Raw genomic sequence first — 20,057 nt, 5'->3', positions numbered from 1 at the left:
TTTTTTTTTTTTTTTTTTTTTTTTTGCATCAAAGGTAGGAAAATATATTCTGTTTGTGACACAATTTCCCCTCTCTTTGTAGAGAAAAAAGCAACCAGTCCTCATCTATCTTTCATCTCTCTATCTTTCATCTTTTAGGTAGCATTTTCTTTTGGCTTCAGCCTATCCCTTGAAAACTTAGAAAGCAAGAAGGTGCTTTTGACGTCTTCCCCTAAATCTTCACTCTCTCAATCGTGCCCCCCTCCCCAGTTGTTTTTTGAACTATAACCCCACTGAAGACAGACACCTTATTTTCCTTATAGACTTTGCAGTTTGACTATTCTATAAGATCCAACAGGCTATGGTCATTATATTATACAGCAAAATGAATGACGTAATGCTTACTAGACTAAATGATTTTTCTTAATTATTCATGTGTTTCTGATTGTATAATCACTGTGATTATTTTATTTGCAGATGATCAGGAGACTGGGGATGCTGTGAAGGAACCAGGAGAACTTGAAGCATGACTTTCTAGGGTTTAAGGTTAAGAAAGTTGAAAATTAATTTGCATTATATTTTTTTCTGAGTTCTTTGTATTCAGTGAATGCAACATAGAAATGATTCCTCAAATGATTTCAATATTTGAATTCCCTTCTTTGCTGATTGTATTTCTTTAATGTTTTTGAAACGTGGGGTGTAAATGTTAGATGTTTTTTTATCATTGATATTCCTAGGAAATTTGTTTACAACTGTATCACCAATCTCACAATCTCAAGGATACTTTGTAAAAACCAAAGTTGTAACATATGCCTGCTGTGCTAAGCCTGGTGGACATGACTTTATTGGTCTTTTTGTCACATTTTTGGTGGGCAGTGCTAGGGGTTGAACTCAGGGCCTTGTGGATTCGAGGCAAGCACTCTGTCACTCGGCTATATATCCAGCCCTCTCTCTACATTGGGTTTAATGTGTTTCAACTCTATGATGCTTCTGGAGATTTTCTCCATCTTTCTGCTTCGGTTTCCCCTTCTTTTTTGTCTGCTAAGTTTGTCAGTAAGAACAGCTTGTCTTTGGGAAAACTGAGTTCCGGAAACAAAGGAATGTTTAGCAGGGTCTGTGCCTTCCTGTTAGTGATGACGCCTTCTTTGAGTGTGGGGGATTATCAATTACTCTCAGTTTATTATGCTCCTCTGGAATTCAGGCCTTCTAGTATAAAGGGGATACAGATGAGGTGACCCTTATTAAGAGAAATCCTGTAGCAGTGTCTCAGGAGAGAAGGGGATTATACAATCAGTTCTGAGCCTGGAGTCTCATCTGAGAAGCTTTTATGACCACTCGTGTAAGCCTCACAGGGCGAGTATATCTAGTCCATTCCTAATTCCTAATAAGCTGACTGTGGCCCTGCCTTTGGTACAGTTTGGATTCAGCCTGTACAGCATTGTTCATTTTTGCTACCAAACCTTTGCAGACCCTGCTTGACATTAATAATTGCTTGCATATTTTCCTGACTTATTGAAATGAAGAATTCCATACCTACTATTTCCAAGGGCATCCACATTCTTACAGATGTCTTCATCCAGTTTTCATGTTTAATTTACTGTTTGTTCTTTTGTGTTGATTTTGTTTTTGAGGCACAGGGGATTAAACCCAGGGCCTTGCACATGCTAGGTAAGCCCTCTGCCATTGAGCCACACCCACGGCCATTTGTCCATTTAAAATGGGAAGGCATACACTGATGTCCATGTGCTACAGTTGGATTTAATCTTAATGCCCAAGTTTTGCTGGCATCACATGCCTACAAAAGTTAAAAATTACAATTTTAGGTTCTCCCCAAATGATTTGTGGTACTCCTGAGTACTGAACAGTTTGGTAGGAACAGTCAGAGGGCAGGGGTGGTATGGTGGGGCAGTTGGAATGAGACAGAGGGAAGCTGTTATTGCACACTGGTCTTTTGGAAGATTCAGGCTTTCCGCATCCATGTTTTCCTTGTATTTGAGGTATGTGTATTGAAGGGGAGAGATAGAGACACAGAGGCAGGAGAGGAGGAAGAAGAGGGAAGGTAAGAGTGAAACGCCAAGAAAAACTGTTCCTATGGGAATTGCACAAGCTAATGACCTTACAGAGGGCTTCTGCACAGGGCATTTGAGGCATAAGGAGTCTGCGTATTGCTAGAGTTAGGTAAGGGGAAGGAGATAATGACATTTAGCAATGAACTTTTTAATTAAAAGTAGTAACATTATCCCATTGCAGGTCAGCTGAAAGTGGCAAGGATGGATTACCAAGATATACAGCATAATTTATCACCACAGTGGCTTCCTTTGAGACAATAAAGATTATAGGAAGGGGAGGGGAGGGAGGCAGAGAGGGAAGGAAAGAAAGTGTGTGTGGGAGGGGGAGGGAGGGAGGGGGAAGAAAGGAGGGAAGGAGAGAGAGAGAGAGAGAGAGAGAGAGAGAGAGAGAGAGAGAGAGAGAGAGAGAGAGAGAGAGAGAGAGAGAGAGAGAGAGCGCACAGGCTCTCTCTCTATATATGCACTTTAGGAAGGAATGCAGGGGCTTTAGTATAGTTTTCTAGATGGGACTCTTTAGTAACCAACCAGCACCACCTTAGTTGTAAGTTCTCCAGGAGCCATTTCATGACTTTTCAGCCAAAAAGCCCCAGAACACCTGACAGTAAACTCCTGTGTCAGTCAAATTCTGTCATCTTGATGATGTAATTCTAGTTTTAAACAAGTTTGTAATCTGTTATAACCTACTGACTTGAAGGTCATTCTCACAGTGAAATGGAGCAAGCCTGGGCTAAAAGCTCTGATCTGGCAACCCTAGGCTAAAAGCTCTGATCTGACTAATTTTTTTCGTTGCATCCTGCCACTCCCCATCAGTTTCACTAAAACATTTTGCTAAAAATTAATAGAATTCTCCTCCAGGAATGCACATATTGAACAATCTGAGAGAAATGGGTGCCACTTTGCAGATAATTATTGCTTTCAATCATTTCCCCAGCGCATGCTAGTTTTTACTGCTCACTGTGGGTCTGTAGGGCGACGGGGACACTTTGCTCTTGCCGTTCGTCATGCCAGCCAGGTTGGTGGTTTTAGAACAATGGAGAAGGTCAGCCAGAGGGACAGATTCCACCTCACACAGCCCTCAAAGCCAGATCCTTCACTTAGCAGAAGTTCTTTATTGAACTGTTCACTGGAACTCGGAATCAGTTGGATCTTCACATTCATGGTTAACCCACCCAAGATTCACTTTCCACTTATTAGAATAGGATAGATCGTGTTCTCTTCACAGAATTCTTCACAAACATTCTCTCCAAGATTTATATTTCTGTAACAAAATGTGTGTGTGTGTGTGTGTGTGTGTGTGTGTGTGTATGTAGGTGTGGACCTAAGTGCAGATGCCTACAAGAGACCAGAAGAGGACACCAGATCCCCTGGAAGCAGTGTTGCAGGAGATGGTGAGCTGTCCCCCAAGGGTTACTGTGATCAGGGTCCTTTGCAAGAGCAGTCGGTGCTTCAACCTTCTTAACTGCTGAGCCATCTCTCTTACTCCAACTTTGCAATTCTTTACTTATCTGTTTTTGACCCAAGTATGTATTCCCCAAAGTCCCAGGAAAGTTCCTCCCCTGCACTTCTCTGACAGCCACTGCTGTAGGATCCATCACTCAGGATCAGAATCAGGCACCTGGTCTCACAACTGTCCCCGCCTTAGTCACTGCTGTTCCTTTTAGAAACAGAGCTGGACTTTGAGGAGTCAACGCAAGACACCTAATATTAATAAAATGATGAAAAATCTTTTAGGGGGAGTGGCTTGTGACACAAGGGTCATTTTTATTTTGTTTGTCATGTGGCAGACTTGTATTTTCTTCTTCCAAAATTGTAGTAAATATATCATCTAAGTCTAGCGCCTGTCAATAATACAGGAATCACGAATGTTATTTCCTGCCCTGCTGTGTGTGTGCTATTAGTTAGGAATGGCTTTTGCCCATACCCCATGATAGCCAGCCAGTAAAGAACAAAACAACACAGACACAGTAAGTATAAATATAAATTCCATATGATTTATTGTTGTTCCTTGTACATAAGAAACAGTAATATACAAGTTACACTGCTTTAGAATGTAAAATGGATAAAAATGTGTACAAAATAAAAAAAAAGCACATTCCTAGGAAAAAGGGTATTGGCAAAGAGTTAAAACTGGGAAGTAAAAAGCAAAAACAAAAACAAACCAAAGAAACAAACTAAAACGAAACAAGAAAAACCAACATTTCTTCAATTCAGTGTGCAACATATAAAAACCAGAAATACTAACTCTACAGGCAGTATTTCCTGATAAATTATTTAAATAGCATATCTACATAGTCTGAGATCTCTATTCCAATGGCAACGAGAAAATAATTTATAAAAATAAAAGCAACGGTGTACAAGATGATAGAACAAAACCAGAACTTTGAGAAGTTGTACTTAACATTACAAAGCTGTTTCTTTCTTGGGATCATCCTCGGCAAAGGATTTTTATGCTATGTACAACACCGACTTTTTAGACACAACAGTAGTTTTAAGTTTATTGACACTTAAACTCTTTCTTCTTGATCCAAAATTCTTTACTCAGTCACACAACAAATGAGGTAATATTTGTATAGAAGTTCCACCTTTGTCTCTTTTGGGAAAAAAATGAAATAAAAAAAACAGGTGATTGTGTTTTCTTTCTTCTCCCTGGAAATAGGAACAAGGGGTGGTGTGGGCTAGCCTTAGAGTACTCCTGGCTTCCTTTACCAGGAGGAGCAAATGCAAGCGGGCCGCCACCTAATTCCACTTGAAACTACAGAGAAAACAAAGGGGGAAAGCCAAAGGAGTCCAAATCATTCACTGTGAGCCCCAAATGAAGCAGCAGCCTCTGCTGGCTTTCCACACACTGGGTTTGGAGAGATTTGCTGATCCACCTCAGCTACCTGCTTGCAAACATTTGCTATATGCAGTCTAATTCCAGGTAGAACAGGGTTAATAAATAATCTGTATTTACAATCTTACAGTCATAAAGACTCACTACGAAGATGATTCAGATAGTCCCACGCTTCCTGTTTCAGTAACAATCCTTCCGACCAACCCTCCAGAATAGGGGAACAAAATAAATATATTACATTGTTAAAGCATTTGTTAAACAAAAACCAAAAGAGATTTGGAAAAATCCATGGTAACTGAGGGAAAAAGAAAGAAAGAAAGAAAGAAAAGGAATGTTTTAGTTAGGTTGATAGAAATTTTGTGCCTTTCTAACCATAAAGTAAAGGCGTACTGCCCCTCCTGCGGAGGCAGCTAGAGCTCACTGAGACGGTAGGGTTCTCTAGCTCTCCTTATACATATGCATGTTGTACATGCAGAATAAGCTAACAGTTTCAGCATGACCAGTCCAGGGCAGCCAGCATGGCCCACACTTCTGACCCCTACCCTGGCCACTGCAGGTGAGAAGTGCCCAAAGAGAGGAAGTCCAAAAGCCAGGACCTCCCTCCCTTCCCTGCTTGCTCAAGTGCCTGTGTGGAAGCTTGGGTCAATCAGCTCTCACCAGCAGCATGCGGAAATGCAGCAAGTCTGTCTGTCCCCTGAAAATGATTTAGTACCGAACAGCTCCTCCACATTTTCTTCATACAGTCATCTCTTGGGTACATGCCCTCCCTAGAGCTTTGGCTCCTGCCTCCCCACACCTCAGGACCTACGTCAGAGGTTGTTTGGCGGTGAGTTCTAGTGAGTCATTTTTTTCTTTCTTTGACATGCCTGAAAATGCTTCTGTGTGTGCTGCTCAGAGGTGGCCTCGAAGAAGTTCTGGCTCTGTGAGTAAGGCAGAGTGGAGCGGGCACCTTCCTACTGGGAAGTAAACAGTCACTTTGGCTTTCCCCAAAGCAAACCCAAGGAATTCTTCATGGTCTTGGAAGATGCATTCTCATTCGTTAAAGGCCGAGTGCTGAGTCTGGGTTTGAAACTGCATTTTCTTGAGGCAGGTCTCAGGCTTTACAAGTCCACACTATGCAAGAAGAGAGGCAAGGAAGGCAAGGAAAAGCGATCCTGGCAGGGAGGGGTTTCTCTAGCCCTTGGTTTCAGAAGGTGCATTGCCAGCGCTGGTTATGATTGGCAGCTGATGATTAGGAATCTGTTAAATAAACAAAGATGCACATAAATGAAATCGAATCAGCGAGCTTGAGGTCACCCTAGGTAATCATCAGGCTAGCGGCTCAGGGATTGCTGTCTCGGACAGGGACAGAACAGGAATCCTCTTTGCCTCCCCTCCCCCAATCCACACTAGCAAGTCTACTAATGTCACCTTTGTTCAGGTCATGTTTAGCAACCATGTTGGTGAGACTCTATTCTCTGTGTCTCTGATCTTAATACTCAGTGCCTTTGTGCTTGCAGATATCTGACTCAGTAAATATGTACTGAGCAGTTACTCTGCGGTAGGTCCGATCTCAGAGTTTAAGTCATCCCGTGAAGAAAATGGAGGCAAGAAAGCCAAGGCTACTAGTGAACATTAACACTCTTGCTGCTCTGCTGCTCTTGGTCTTAAGGAGGACAGCTGGTGGCGTGATGTATGAATAAAACCACAGGCCAAGTGCGCGAGAGAGAAATGAATAGAGCGTCAAGGTGTTACCGTGAAGGCTAATGTTCATAGCTACTTGCTTACTGTCCACCTCTGACCAAGTCAGGAGGAGTTCAGAGACTGCTGGACAAGCTAATTGTCCTGGTATAGATTCAGGATTGCATAAACAAGATTTCTTGTTTGGTATTGTATCCTCAAAAGAAAAATAACAAAAACCAAACCAGAACCCCCTCTCCAACCTTTAAATCAGACCCTCCTATCACTGTCAACCTTATAAACCTGTAGACACCTTAACTGTGCACCACAGTGTCTCTCCTACCTCGACACTCGTATTTCATGTCCGAGAAGAACACCATTTCTTGAGAGAAGACGAACAGGCCTAGTCTACCGCCGGCGTAGGTTTTGTCATAGATGGGTCCCGAGTCAGCCATGATTTTCTTTCCTTCATACATCACCACTCTGCACAGAAGAAAAAAAAATCTCACTCATGAGACTGCCACATCTTAGTCTTATCCTTCGAGCCTATTCGGTGTGACTACAGTGAAATTTAATTCCTGCAGTCTTACCTGATAAAACCGGTCTTTGGCCTGTGGCTGAGCCGCCATCTGTACGCAGTGAAATCTTTCCAGCCGATGTGGCGAGGGTCATGCCACAGGGTGCGCACCTGAAGGAAAAGTAGCAGGAAAGGTTGAAACACAGCCCCCTCTGAAGACTCAAATTTCATTCCATGAGAAACTGCTGAAAAGGCTCTGAGCTGAGCTATATCTGCAGAGGGCCAGTGTGGAGTTTCCCCCAAGGCATCCCTCAGAGAGGGAAAGGAAAGGAGGGATTTGTTTGAAGTGACTGAAGCTTCCTGTGTACTTAAAGGGCAGCTCTTGGTCAGAGCCCACTCCCCTCTAGCACACCATAATGGTTTTGTACCATGGTTGGTGATGCTGAGAATTTGACTGCTAAGATTCCCTAGTGGAACCTTGGTCAAAGTGCTGTCTCCTGTACTCCCCAAGGGCCTGGCAACTCGCCCTTCTAGATGACGAGGCTTCTTACCTGGCCAGGGGTGTTTCCTGTGTGCCACAGTGCATTCCGCAGGTGCTCGCCAGGGCCGGTGGTGGAGTTCACAACCTTTACAGACAGGCCTGAGTATCCCTGAGCTCTTGTGGGGTTGGTGTCCCAGTAGGACTGGGTGACTTGTTTCCACATCACAACGTAGAAGCGGCTGCTGGACTGGTAGCCGAAAACAAAGCCAGCATAGTCATCATCTCTCTCGGTGTTGATGAAGAAGGTACCGCTGAAGTCCACGGCATTAAACTCATCATAACCTGGAAGGCAAGGCCAGGGTCAGGTTAAAGACTACGGCTTTTACAGCATTCGCTACAATGTTCCCAGATGTCCGGAGTGGCGGAAGGCCACAGGTCCAATGGACAGATTTTATATTTGCTTCCTTTCAGTGTGTCCCCACCTGGGTCTAAGGAGCTCACTACTTACCTACAGCAAGTCCAGGGTCACAGTTTACAGTCTGGACGAGTTCTTTGCCCTGATGGCGGACAACCCAGTTAGGATCATTTTGGGAGGTTCCTTTGGGATCTAGAGGAATCATCTGGAATCGTCGGAAATCGGTTTCACTGATGTCAAAATTCTCAGGACAGATGTCATCAATGTCTGGCACATTGTCATGGTCAAAGTCGTCTTTGCAGGCATCACCTCGGCCATCACCTAAGGTCAAAGAAAGCAAGTGTTCAGTGAAATTCTGAACTGCTATTATGAGTGGGTCACTATTCACCATCTTGTCAAAAATTTGTGTTTTGTTACTCTGACCTCTTGGATACCCTGTTTTTATTCCTTTCATCTAGACAGCCAAGATGTCAATTATGCCAGCTAGGAGTGGCCACAGTGACTCACCATCAGAGTCCTTCTGGTCAGGATTGGGCACCAGCCTGCAGTTGTCTCTGTCATCAGGGATGCCGTCATTGTCATCGTCATGGTCACAGGCATCTCCTTTGCCATCTTTATCATGGTCGGCCTGGTTGGCATTAGGCACATAGGGACAGTTGTCCAGATTGTTCTGATGGCCATCCTCATCGATGTCCTGATTGTTGTCACAAGTGTCCCCTATGAGGTCTGAGTCAGAGTCCAGCTGGAAGAGAGACATCAACAGTGGGTGAATCAAATACAGGTCAACTTCTACTCTAGGCCCCGAATCCTGGCAGTGGTCAGTGCGACTGGCTGCATGATGTGTAGGAGACATTTTTTAAAAAAATGTTTAGCTTTCTACATTTATCCCATAAAGATTTTATCTTTTGGCTCAGATAAAGTCAAACTAGAATTTTTTCAAAATAGATTTTCCCAGAGGGCTTAGCATTCAGTGCGTGTGAGATGCTTTGGGACGGTTTATCTAAAATCTGAATGTTTTCTTTCCAGAATTTTATGCTCTTTGCTTTGGAGATTTTGTATGCTATTGAAGTTTGCTTATAAAAGTTATTCTAATCTGAGGAATCCAAACTCATTCTGTGAGGTCAAATGCTATCGAAGATGTCTAATGTCTAATGTCTAATGACCCAAACCCAAAACAGAAGATCTCAGTACTGTGTGACCTGAAGCTAATATTGACTAGCCCTCATGGTTTCCTGTGACAGTGGCTTGAAGTCAAATTGCTTTTAGCATGGTACGACTCCATAAGGGCAAGTAGTAGGAGTAACGTGAATTCTCATTTATCTAATCCTTAGAAAAACAATCTACCCAAATTTCTGAACACTAAGCCACTCAGAACCATCGTTTTAGACAAAGGAGAAATCGATTTACTTTATTCCTAGAAAAAAATGCTGCACAACGACACAGAGGGAAGCTCTCTGGTACCAGAAGCCTGTCTATTTAATAGCTGTGTGCAGCTCAGGCTGAGAAGAAAATGAAGCTGGGTCCGTTGGGAGGAATAGGCGAAACCAGAATTCTCCCCAGCTCTGAGAAGTACTTTAGCTCCCTAAGTGTTCACTAGACTCTGTTCCCAGCCAGCACACAGGTGTTTGTTTTGCTTCTGCACACGGCTCTCCTCTCAGTTTTACATGCACTGGATACAACTATAGAACTATCAGCTTCAGCTCTCTGTTTTGTGTAATTTGTCTTAGTGGTGGTTGCAAACAAAACTGAGGTCCCAAGATTCCCATAATAGTCTCTGAGAGTGTTGGCCAGAGGCTTATATCAGGCAGACGCTGTACAGGCACACATTGCAAATGGCTCTGGGGAACCCCAGTAATGGGAGGGCTTGGAGTCTATTGAATTCACTACCTTAAAGGCTTAGAAAGGGAGACACAATACCTCACCAAGAGATTCTGAAAGAAGTTCACCTACCTGGTCTGGATTGTGTTCCAGGGGGCAGTTGTCACACTGATCTCCAACCCCATCCATGTCCGTGTCCCTCTGGTCCACGTTGTAAACGTACTGGCAGTTGTCTCGTTCATTGAGGATTCCTATGGAGGAGGTGTACATGAGTCCTGCAGCCCCATATATTTTAACTCAGTCACACGTTAATAGCCACTCAGTAAGCTGTGCTGTCTCTGTCCCTTCAGGCTGCCAGTCCAAGGGCCTTACCATCTCCATCGATGTCCACCGCACAGGCATCGCCCTCCCCGTTGTTGTCTGTGTCTGCTTGGTCAGGGTTGTGGTTGTAGGGGCAGTTGTCACAGCGGTCTCCCACATCATCTCTGTCATAGTCATACTGGGCTGGGTTGTAATGGAATGGACAGTTGTCCTGCAAAGAGGGAAAATGGACTCTCTATGGTGCTGCCTAGGAAATCAGCTGATGCCTTCAACCCCATTCACAGTATTAAAAGCCCTCAAAGATCTACTGCAGTTATCTAGTACTTGGTCCATATACTGACTGAGTATTCAGCATAAGTGAAATTCCCAGACAGGAAGACACTACAGATAAAGACTGGATAGTATATAATCCAGTATATAATCACAGCACCCCTGTTTTCGTTATAAAAATATACTCATTTAGACATTGTATCTGTGGAACAGAATACCACATGTGCAAACTGGGGTAGTCTGTGATGAAAAATGAAACTCACTCTAATAATTCTAGCAACATCTGTGTCCTCAAATCACCGAGACAGAGTGACAAGTTTCTAAGTATCTTCTATATGAGTTTGGTCTATGTTTTTGCTATCACTCTGTGATCCCTTGAATCCTAGTGTTTCAGGTTGTCATCACACCACGAGGATGAAGGAGGAATGGAGAGCATATTTTCCCTACCCTGTCATCGGGGATCTTGTCGTTGTCATCGTCATCATCGCAGGCATCGCCAATCCCGTCCTTGTCATAGTCTTCCTGCCCTGAGTTGGGAAGGTTGGGACAGTTGTCCTAAAAAGGAGACACAGTTAGCATTCGCTTGTTTGACACACTGGGGGCCACAGTGGGATAGCCTACTAGGATGCTCAGGTGTAGCCATGATTTTAATGGGAAGGTGAAGCCATGGAAGCTATTTTGGGAGGTTACTTATGTGCAGTTTGTACAAATGCTCTAGGCTTCATATATGCTGTACCTTTTTGCAGTGGTAGGTTGCGTTGGCCACACACACCAGGTTTTCATTAGGCCAGCCGTCCAGGTCTGTGTCCTCTCCGCAGATGATGCCATTGCCTGCGTAGCCGGGCTTGCACTCACAGCGGTACATGGGGTCGCTGTAGTGACCCAGGTAGTTGCACTTGGCGTTCTTGTTGCAGTCATGCGTCCCGTCCGTGCAGGGGTTTCGAGGTTTGCACACCTGAGGGTACAGTATCCCGATGCTATCACAGAATGTCTAAAAGTCCCAAGCCACCAAAGGTCCAGATTCCTCCCATCCTGAAACAGATAGCAGCCCCATTTGGGAGAAAGATGGGTTTCTTCTGTCTCTCTCCATTCTCTTTGAGGATATCCCAGCTACTGGCAAATGCTGATTTACACTGGATTTTCTTGGAGCTGCTCATCTGGCACAAGCCTATCTGATCACAGCTTCTTTCAGCCCAGAATATTCACACATCTGAGACTATGCAACCAGTGCCCTCTCTGTCTGTTCATTGTTTGACCAAAGACAGCTCCCTTCTACTCTGGCCTACTTGTCTACTATACCTGTTTGTTGGCCATGGCATGTTCGACACCTCGGCCGAAGGGCTGTGAGCCGGTGAATCGTGGTGGGCAGGGCAGGCAGTTGTAGCCAGGATCTGTGTTCTTGCACCGATGTTCTCCGTTGTGATTGAAGCAAGCATCAGGCACTTCTTTGCACTATGGGGGAAGTGAGAGGTTGCTGAACACTTGGCAAATGGTGTTTTAAGGAAGGGCCCTGGACTGGGTTAGCTGCTTTCTTCATTCTGATAACTCGGAGCCATTGGCTGCCTACCTCATCGACGTCTTTGCACTGGATGCCATTTCCACTGTAGCCAGGAGGACACGCACCACATTTCCAGCTACCATCAGGGTAGCTAGTACACTTGGCACCAGCAAAGCAGGGATTGGACAGGCATCCATCTGAGGAGAGGTAAGAGACAGGTGCTTGGGTCTAAGTTGCTGTCACTGCCATCTACTACTTAAAAAAGAGAATAAGACACTGCAGGGTCTCTGTTACTGGAAATGGTTGCCTTGCATCTTACTGTAATCAAACCACTAGGGCCAATCAAATATGGCACCCTCCCCACACCCAGTGAATACTGATGGTGACATTCATAAAAGAGAAAGCTCCCAGGGTGGTGGTGTTCCTGGCCTCGAAGCTTACCAATCGGACAGTCCTGCTTGTTGCAAACTTGATTTTCTGTCACATCGCCAACACAGTCTTTGCCTCCAAACTGGGGTGTGGGGTTGTTACAGAGTCGGCTGCGTCTCTGCACTCCTCCTCCACAGGTGACAGAGCAGATGTCCCATGGTGACCAGGGACCCCAGCCTCCATTAACTGTAAGGAAATGAGTCACATGTAAAAATTCAGTTTTCAGGTGCCTTATCTGTCCCAGAATCCTGTCCTGAGCCGGTTTCAAATGCCTTCTAACCTGGCCCATGAGAGGAATCTTTGGGAACTAGGGAGGCTGAAATGGTTTGCTTTCTGTTTTTCATTAAAAGAAGCTGCTGAGCAGGCAGGACTTGGTTTCTATTTGTTTCTCTAGCGAGTGAGCTCCCATGCCCCATGGTCTACTGAGCTGCAGAGAGCAGGCCACCAGCTGGGTAGAGCTGCCTCCCATGTATCCCCAGGTCAGGCCCACACTTACTTGGGCAGGCATCTTTCTTGCAGGCTTTGGTCTCCCGGGCTTCACCTTCACAGGGCTTCCCGTTCATCTGGGGGCTGGGGGAGTTGCAGAGCCGGATCCTTGTGATCACACCGTCACCACAGGTCACAGAACAGGACGACCACGGAGACCAGTGACTCCAGCCACCATCCTGTTTAACTGAAGGGCAAAGTTGATGGTTACCAATGGGTGCTGCCTTGGAGGGGGGCCGCACAGCAAGTCTCAGCAGGCAATCATTCCAGCAGCCCAGCCACATCAGCTTCAGCTAGTGTATTGTAGAAACTGGCTACTGCCACACTTCAGTGGAGAAACTATAGGGAAGATGGTATTTGTCTCTGTGTGCGAGTTGCTGTCAACAACCTAATATTTATAGGTTGCTGGTCAGGAGCCCAGATCCATTCTGATTGTTTCATGTGAATTATCTAGAGAAAATGGCTAAAGTAACTTTTATCAGGAATGGTTATTATTCTCTCGTTACAGATGAGGAGGAGCCTCAGGGAAGGAAGGTCAAGCTCAAGAGTGCAGAGGTTAGAGATGTGATTGAGACTGAGAGCCCAGGCTCAGAACCTGCATTCTCAGGCTCCCCGCTCCGGAGCTGCTCTCTGTGAGGGAAGCAGTGGGCAAGGGAGATTGCCACCCTTGGCAGCCATGATGCTTACATCTTTTGTCGCACTCCTGAATGTGGCAGGTCCTCGTCTGTACCGAAGAGCCCTCGCATCTGTTGTTGAGGCTGTCACAGGAGCGACCACGTTGCTGAATCCCATTGCCACATGTGGCAGAGCAGGAGGTCCACTCAGACCAGGGAGACCAGCCATCGTCAGCAGAGTCGCTGGCTGTGGGGAGAAATGAGGCCGTTAGCATCTCATGTCTAAGATAAACTGTTCTTAGGCAGTTTATTTACTTATATGCTTATGGCCCTTTATAGCCAGAGGTGGTAAAGCAATAGGCTCCTTTAAAAAAAAAAGCCTTCTTTTTTCATACTCCTAGTTTAATGGAAGCATGATTAACAACTAGAGACTGTGTACATTTATGTACACACCAGAAGCTTGGCTATCCAAGAGTCTTGGGAAGTGATAATGATAATGGAGCCAGTTCACACGTCCCTCCTTTCACAGGCACAAGCAACTCCTAAGCAACTACAGACGTGCCAGTGTGTGCTGCATGAGATCTCCCTGGCCTGAGTAGCACAAGTCTTGGGCCAGCGGTCCAGGAGTTCATCCCAGGTCATCACATGTAAAGGTCTGGGCTGATGGCACACTCTGCCTGGTCCTTACAGCTGAGCCGGCTCACAGCGTGCACTCTCCTGTTCACCCATTATGGATTCTCCCATGTGCATCTCAAGCAAGTTCCCCTTTCCTGACTTAGGATGTCTTAGATGTTTCCAGGCTGGTGCCCAAGGATGCCAGTGTGTTAGGCAGCTGCTCTGCGTCACTTCTGACTACCAGTGACGCCCTGGTTCATGTTGGGAGGCAGTTTGCCTGGGGCTCTGCCTCTGCCTCAGCCACGAGGTGGATCAGTTTGTTTTTCTCATGCTGGCCTCTGGTGTTTTTGTACACACTTTCTCAAGAGGAGAGGGTGTTTGTTTGCTATCTGCTCAGACACCGTGATGACAATCATGCCTGTCTATCAGAGGACAGGGAACTTGTTTTTGTTTTTGCCATCAATGAACATCTTTCTAACAACCCCTAGCTCAAGCTCAGAGCTCTGCTAGCTCTCAGCAGGCTTTGTTCCCTGTAACTCACCCTCAGATAGAGGTTGGACAGAAGTGGATACAAAGAAAAACATTATTATGCCAAAATTGCTACCATGGGATCGATGATTCTGCGTCGTGGCTCATGTGTGCAGCTCTGTGTGTGTGAGTGAAGGGCAATTCAGCATCCCTGATTTCTTTGTGAGGCATGGTGAGTCACTTTTATGACTTGCGTCTTCTGCATAAAATATCTCCTTAGCAAAGTGAGTCTACTGGCAACAGGCCCCTGAGGCAGAGTGTTACACAGCAGTATAGTGGCTGATTTCTTTTACTGCCCTGGAAATTGAACAGATGCTAAGCCCTTAGGCCTCCTCTCACTGCAGATAAAACAGGTGGCTTTTCAAGCCTCAGCCCAATGCTTACACAGTTTCTGTCCGTTCTCCAGTAGATCATTTTTTTCAACAAAGATCAATTTCTAAAAGCAACCAGCTTAGGTCTACTGCTGTATCCACCTCTCTCCTTATAGCATAAAACCAGAATCCATAAGCTCTGCTAAGATCATCCATTGCCTATGCCATAACCCAGATCTGACAGGAACGTCTGATGGAGCTGGGAGGGGCTGGGCTCCGGTGTTGTGCCCAGCTGTCAGGATGCCCCCAAACTGAGCTAGCCACTTAGGGATGGCTACACCATTTTAGGAACTTACGCCAGCACCGTGGGCAGCATTCACCATCAGGAACTGTGGCGTTGGAGCAGGGCATGATGGGACAGGACACCTTTTTGCAGATGGTAACCGAGTTCTGCAAGGCAAGAGGAGAGGGAAGGATGTTACCAAGCATATTGCAGAGAGGAGCTTTCTGTGACATTGCCATTATAAGCCAGGACACAGGAGGGGCAGCTTTTATAGGAGGGATGTCTCTGCTGGATCTGTAGTCCCCAGAGGTATACAGTTCCAGGGCTAATTCTCACTCCATTCTTTGGGAAAGTTCTTTTTAACTGCTACTCAGTCAGGGGTAGAAGTTACAGAACAACACATTTGATTAAGGGAAAGCAACAGACATTGCAGGTCCTATCAGTAAGTATCTCAAATGTAGATAAGGTGTTTTTAATCACATATTAGAGGGAAACGGGAACTTAATTGAAGTTGTGTCTCAAATTCAGTAATCAGTGATTTGCATTTAAACTTTTCCTGGTGAGCCAGAGATCCGAACAGTGTTAGAAGAATCTGCCTGCCAGAGCTGAATACAAATTAGGGCTGGCCAAAACCGAATGCTTTAAGCAGGTTTTATGTATCTGACATTCAATACTTGGTCTTTGAACTAAAGCAGGTAAGTCATTCCAATGTTTAGATAGATTTGTTCTCTTAGCTGCTCAGCCTGGGGTATTATTAAGATAAACCTTTTGAGATTTAAAGAGGAATTTATAGATGTCATTACATATTAAAGAAAAAAAATCACTTTGTTAGCAGGCCAGAGAACATTTAAAAATGTGTGTAGTCATTTACATATTTCCCGAGACATATGTTTCCAAGTCTTATTGCAGTCTGTGAGTGTCTCTTACCTGGCAGTGACACTCTGTGCAACTGTCTACAGTCCACTCCTCGTTGTTCTTGTACTGGACTCCATTGTGAAAGCAGAGGGGAGGCCGCCTCAGCTCACTGACCAGCTCTCTGTTTTCTTCCGTCTGAAAGGGGAGAAGGCTCATGAGTGTCCAGGCTCCCGTGGGACCACCTGTGGTGATTTCCAAGAGCTGGCAAATGGGAGGGGAGGCCACTGACCACTTTGCGGATGCTGTCCTGCAGCGTGGTCACGATGGTGCGCAGGCCCTTCAGTTCCAGGACCATGCTGGATAGTTCGTCACAGGAGAGGCCACAGATAGCTTGGAGGTCCTTTGTTTTGTGGCCGATGTAGTTGGTGCGGATCGCAGGGCTGGAACCGTTCACCACGTTGTTGTCAAGGGTGAGAAGGACGTTGGTAGCTGCTAAGAAATAAGATGTAACGTATTTGATAGCTGATTCAAGGTTTCAACAGCTGATCCCACCAGCCTACCCGTTGGGTTCTGGGTTATAAAAGACATTTCCTTTGGGATGACAGAGTGGGTGCAAGCCAACTCTGCTCCCCCTGAGATGTTGTGTATGCACCCTAACACTTACATTAATCAGGGTGCTTTCAGTGGACTTCCCCAGAATTTTCCAAATCTTAAAAAACACAGGGGTACTCACAGCTGGAGCAGCCTTTGTTCCTGAGAATGTCTTCTGGGGTGGTTCCAAAGACAAACCTCACATTCTGCAGCACCCCCTGTGGGCAGAGGACAGACTTGGTTTAATGCTGGGCGTGGGGGTGGAGCGGCCAGGCTCAGTTTGCTTGTGGTGAACGCTCAGAAAGTTTAAAAGAACTTTAGATCATCCTGCCAAACTATCACATAGACATAAATTGCTAAACAACTTCAAAATCTTAATTGTGTCTTCTGCCAACTCAAGCATTTTACAAAGAATCCAGTTTTCAGGCTGCTTGGGGTACACAGGAAATGGAATTTGATCCCAAGCCTGGAGGACTTGATACTTTCCAGTGACAAAGAGTTAATGTGGGCGTTCAAAGCCACGCTTGTAAGAAAAAAAATATATCTGAAAGTTAAGGCAAGGAAGGAGTCCCAGAGGCCTTGCCTTGGATCCATACTGAAAGCATCCAGAACACCCTGCCCAGGGACTCAAATACTGACAAAGTATCCTTTTCAAGCCCTATTAAAACTGCTAGGTACATTTGATACAAGTTACTTTCCTAAGGGCACAGGGAGTACCCCATTCTGAAACAGGCTGAGTGTAATAGGAAAACCATTTCTTATCTCTCCTGATAGCTTTGAAAGCATGGGTCCCAGGTCCTGGCACCATTACAACTTATTTCTTATTAGGAACGAAATTTCTCTACCAAATCTGAAACCCTGGAGTTTTGGGTCATCTGTAATATGATTTAACCTTCTGGGGGGGGGTCTGCTCCTCTCTACATTTGAGAATCATTTTTAGTCTACCGATATTAACTCCACATTGTGACATGTAAGATTTACCTGAAAATTGTCATTGACATCTCCCTTTGCAACTCGGAGCCTAGCAACGCTGGCCAGATCCCTGGTGAAGATGCTCTGGATGGGTACATCCAGCTCCGCGCTCTCCATCTTATCACAGTCAATGTAGAGTTGAGCCCGGTCCTCTTGAACAAACAGCGTGATGCTCTTCCACTGGCCAGTGGCCAGGAGAGCTTCCTCCACTGACACCACTTGTTGCTTCCCCGGCAGGCTCAGGCTCAGGTCCAGGGTGCCAGCTTTGCCGTTGGAGACCACACTGAAGATCTGGCCACTGTTGTCTTTCCGTTCCACAGCCAGGAGTGTGCCCCGAGTCTTCTTCATCTGCCTCAAGGAAGCCAGGAAGATGAAGCCTTTGTCTGCCCACACAGCATCCAGTAGGTCTTGGAACTTGTCATCCGGCACAGCGGGGATCAGGTTGGCATTCTCAATTCGGAAGGCAGGGCTGGATAGATCTTGGCCCTTCACCAGTCGGCGACCGGGGCCCCTTCGTGCACCTCCAATGAGCTCAAAGATGTCAAACACACCGTTGTCTCCCCCAGACTCTGTATATAGAGAGAAGACAATCGGCTTTCTAGACTAGGTTTAAGGGGGTAAAGTTCTGGCTGTGAGGAGCCAAGGTGGGAACTCGTGACAATAATGGCAATTATGGAAAGCTGAGTGAGGGAAGCTGCATCCATATCAGGCGATAAGGACTCCAAGGAAACACAGGAGCTATCGAGAGAGAGAGAGAGAGAGAGAGAGAGAGAGAGAGAGAGAGAGAGAGAGAGAGAGAGAGAAAAGGGGGGAGAATGAATATATCACAAACTCACCTGGAATGCGGTTGCTTCCACACATATGCAACAGGAACAGGACACCTAATCCCCGCAGGAGCTCCATGGTGGAGCCTTTGTGCCCAACACGGAGCCTGTAGCAAGAAGCACAGGAGGCCAAAGTCAGAGACCAGGAAGCAAGGTGGAAGGGCAAAGGTGTGTGTGTGTGTTTCTTCTTTGCTGAAAAGAAGGGTTTACTTTCCAGGCAGTATCCAGTATAAAAAGAGCGCCAGAGGTAGGGAGATTGTTGGAGTTCCAGGATAAAGGGTATAAAGTGCCTTGGGTCCCCCCCCCGCCCCTTTAGACAAGATTACAGAATGTATTTTGGATGGCGACAGTCAGGGGTAACCTGGAGACTACTCGGGGAGAAAATCTTGGGGTGTCTTGGAGGTATAGTTTGTGAACCCGAAGGCTGAAGAGAACCAGCTCCTGAAAGTTCTTTCCAGCGGATAGACGGGGCAGGATAAATAGGAGTTAGGAAAATCAGAAGGGGAAGAGTAGGAGATGAGGAGTCGCGCTGATCGTCTGCAGCCTGGGGCTTTGAGGTGGCTGGCCAGGTGCTCCGCAGAGGCAGGAGGTTTACCTGTGCACCGGGGCTCAGTAACCCGGAGTGGTGGCAAAGGTGAAGTGAAGGACAAGGACGCTGAGTCCGGTGAAGACGCTGAGACTGCCGGTGCGCCGGGAGAGACCGTGGCAGGACTGGATAGCAGCTTCGCGATTGCCTGCAGAAGTCCGATGAGGCTGGCTGACTCCAGGCAGTGGCTGGCTTGACTGAGGCGCCCAGGACCTTTTAAAGAGGCAGGAAGCAGGGAGGGGGAGGGTTCTCGGGGGCGGGGGCGGGGGACGGGCGGGGGACGGGTTCTTCTCTCCGCCCCCTGCTGCCTGGCGCACAGCTCGCGGGCTGAAAGTGAAGGGGGAGACTCTGATCCCGCACAGGAGCCCTGGAACTTGTCAGAAAAATAGGTCTCCGCCCACGCAGCCTTGGCGTACTCAGCCTCAGCGCTTAGGATCTTGCGCCATGTGAACTGGAGACGTTCTGCATGAGATTCCCCAGAGGCGATGCTTCTTTGGGGACCACCTAAGACCCTTTAGGGGGGCTTTCATTAAAGCACGTCTCCTTGAATAATTCCATGACAGAGACGCTTGGGGATCGAGACAGTCTGGTTTAAAAATAAAAGAGGGCAAAAGGTTGGACCCCTTAAAGGAAGCTGCCTCCTGGGTCAATCCTGGTGGGTGGGGGATCCCATGTCATCTATACTTTGCGCTTCACTCCTGCCCCGCACGCCTGCCTTCCGTCTGACTCACTAAGGGTGTCAGCACGGTGTTGCATAGGGCCAGCAGGACCGTGCACCGAGGTCGCCTTCCTACTCACTGTTCAAGTTCAGAGTTTTTCCCCAGTTCTACTTTGCTTCCTCAGATGGCCGCTTGGAGGCGGTATATGTATTCTGATTTAGGGGAACCTTTCGGAGAGTTTTTAGCGGCATTTTAAGGAAGCGAATTTGTATCCCGCTCCCTCAAGGCAAAACTGAAATTGTGTCTTGAAAAACAATTTTGTGCCCACTCGTGTTTCTTAACGTGACTCCCGATTGGAGAGTTTGCTGAACCATCTGGCTCCAGGATCTTACACTATTTACAGAACGGACCCGTAGAGTTATAAATTACTCTCTACCTATTATT

At 46.3% G+C, this 20,057-nt stretch overlaps 2 protein-coding genes across 5 annotated transcripts in view; one reads left to right on the top strand and one right to left on the bottom strand.

Moving 5' to 3' along the window:
• The window catches only part of Fsip1 (fibrous sheath interacting protein 1), a 125,488-nt gene extending 124,822 nt beyond the window's left edge, over nt 1-666 (top strand). For all 3 annotated transcript variants that reach the window (XM_021155182.2, XM_021155186.2, XM_021155178.2), the window contains one exon: nt 457-666. In XM_021155182.2, coding sequence (XP_021010841.1) covers nt 457-509 — 53 coding nt within the window. In that variant the 3' untranslated portion in view covers nt 510-666. The remainder of the gene's footprint in view (nt 1-456) is intronic.
• Nucleotides 667-4,019: 3,353 nt separating this feature from the next.
• On the bottom strand, nt 4,020-19,127 carry Thbs1 (thrombospondin 1). Of its 2 annotated transcripts, none has more exons than XM_029474448.1 (22): nt 18,964-19,127; nt 18,381-18,475; nt 17,554-18,113; nt 16,715-16,790; nt 16,271-16,473; nt 16,054-16,176; nt 15,200-15,293; nt 13,463-13,636; nt 12,786-12,962; nt 12,302-12,475; nt 11,930-12,057; nt 11,662-11,814; nt 11,099-11,317; nt 10,810-10,917; nt 10,144-10,303; nt 9,904-10,022; nt 8,461-8,695; nt 8,047-8,274; nt 7,609-7,880; nt 7,131-7,228; nt 6,884-7,023; nt 4,020-6,120 (listed from the first exon to the last, which is right to left on the bottom strand). In XM_029474448.1, the coding sequence occupies exons 2-22, from the start codon at nt 18,445-18,447 to the stop codon at nt 6,113-6,115; spliced, it is 3,516 nt and encodes a 1,171-aa protein (XP_029330308.1). In that variant the 5' UTR covers nt 18,448-18,475; nt 18,964-19,127; the 3' UTR covers nt 4,020-6,112. The 2 variants fall into 2 exon arrangements, with proteins under 2 accessions (XP_029330308.1, XP_021039776.1); XM_021184117.2 differs by having other exon boundaries at nt 16,271-16,470.
• Between the last annotated feature and the right edge of the window lie 930 nt (nt 19,128-20,057).

This window comes from Mus caroli, chromosome 2 (genome assembly GCF_900094665.2).
Source record: "Mus caroli chromosome 2, CAROLI_EIJ_v1.1, whole genome shotgun sequence".
Classification (NCBI taxonomy): Eukaryota; Metazoa; Chordata; class Mammalia; order Rodentia; family Muridae; genus Mus; species Mus caroli.
The sequence above is the reverse complement of the archived record's forward strand: the minus strand, read 5'-3'. Positions and strand labels throughout refer to the sequence as shown.

Coding starts and splice junctions, on each gene's coding strand:
- Thbs1 (XM_029474448.1), bottom strand. CDS start 18,447: ATGGAGCTCCTGCGGGGATTAGGTGTCCTGTTCCTGTTGCATATGTGT. Junction 18,114..18,380: donor TGGAAGCAACCGCATTCCAG/GTGAGTTTGTGA, acceptor CTCTATATACAG/AGTCTGGGGGAGACAACGGT. Junction 16,177..16,270: donor AGGACAGCATCCGCAAAGTG/GTCAGTGGCCTC, acceptor CTCCCCTTTCAG/ACGGAAGAAAACAGAGAGCT.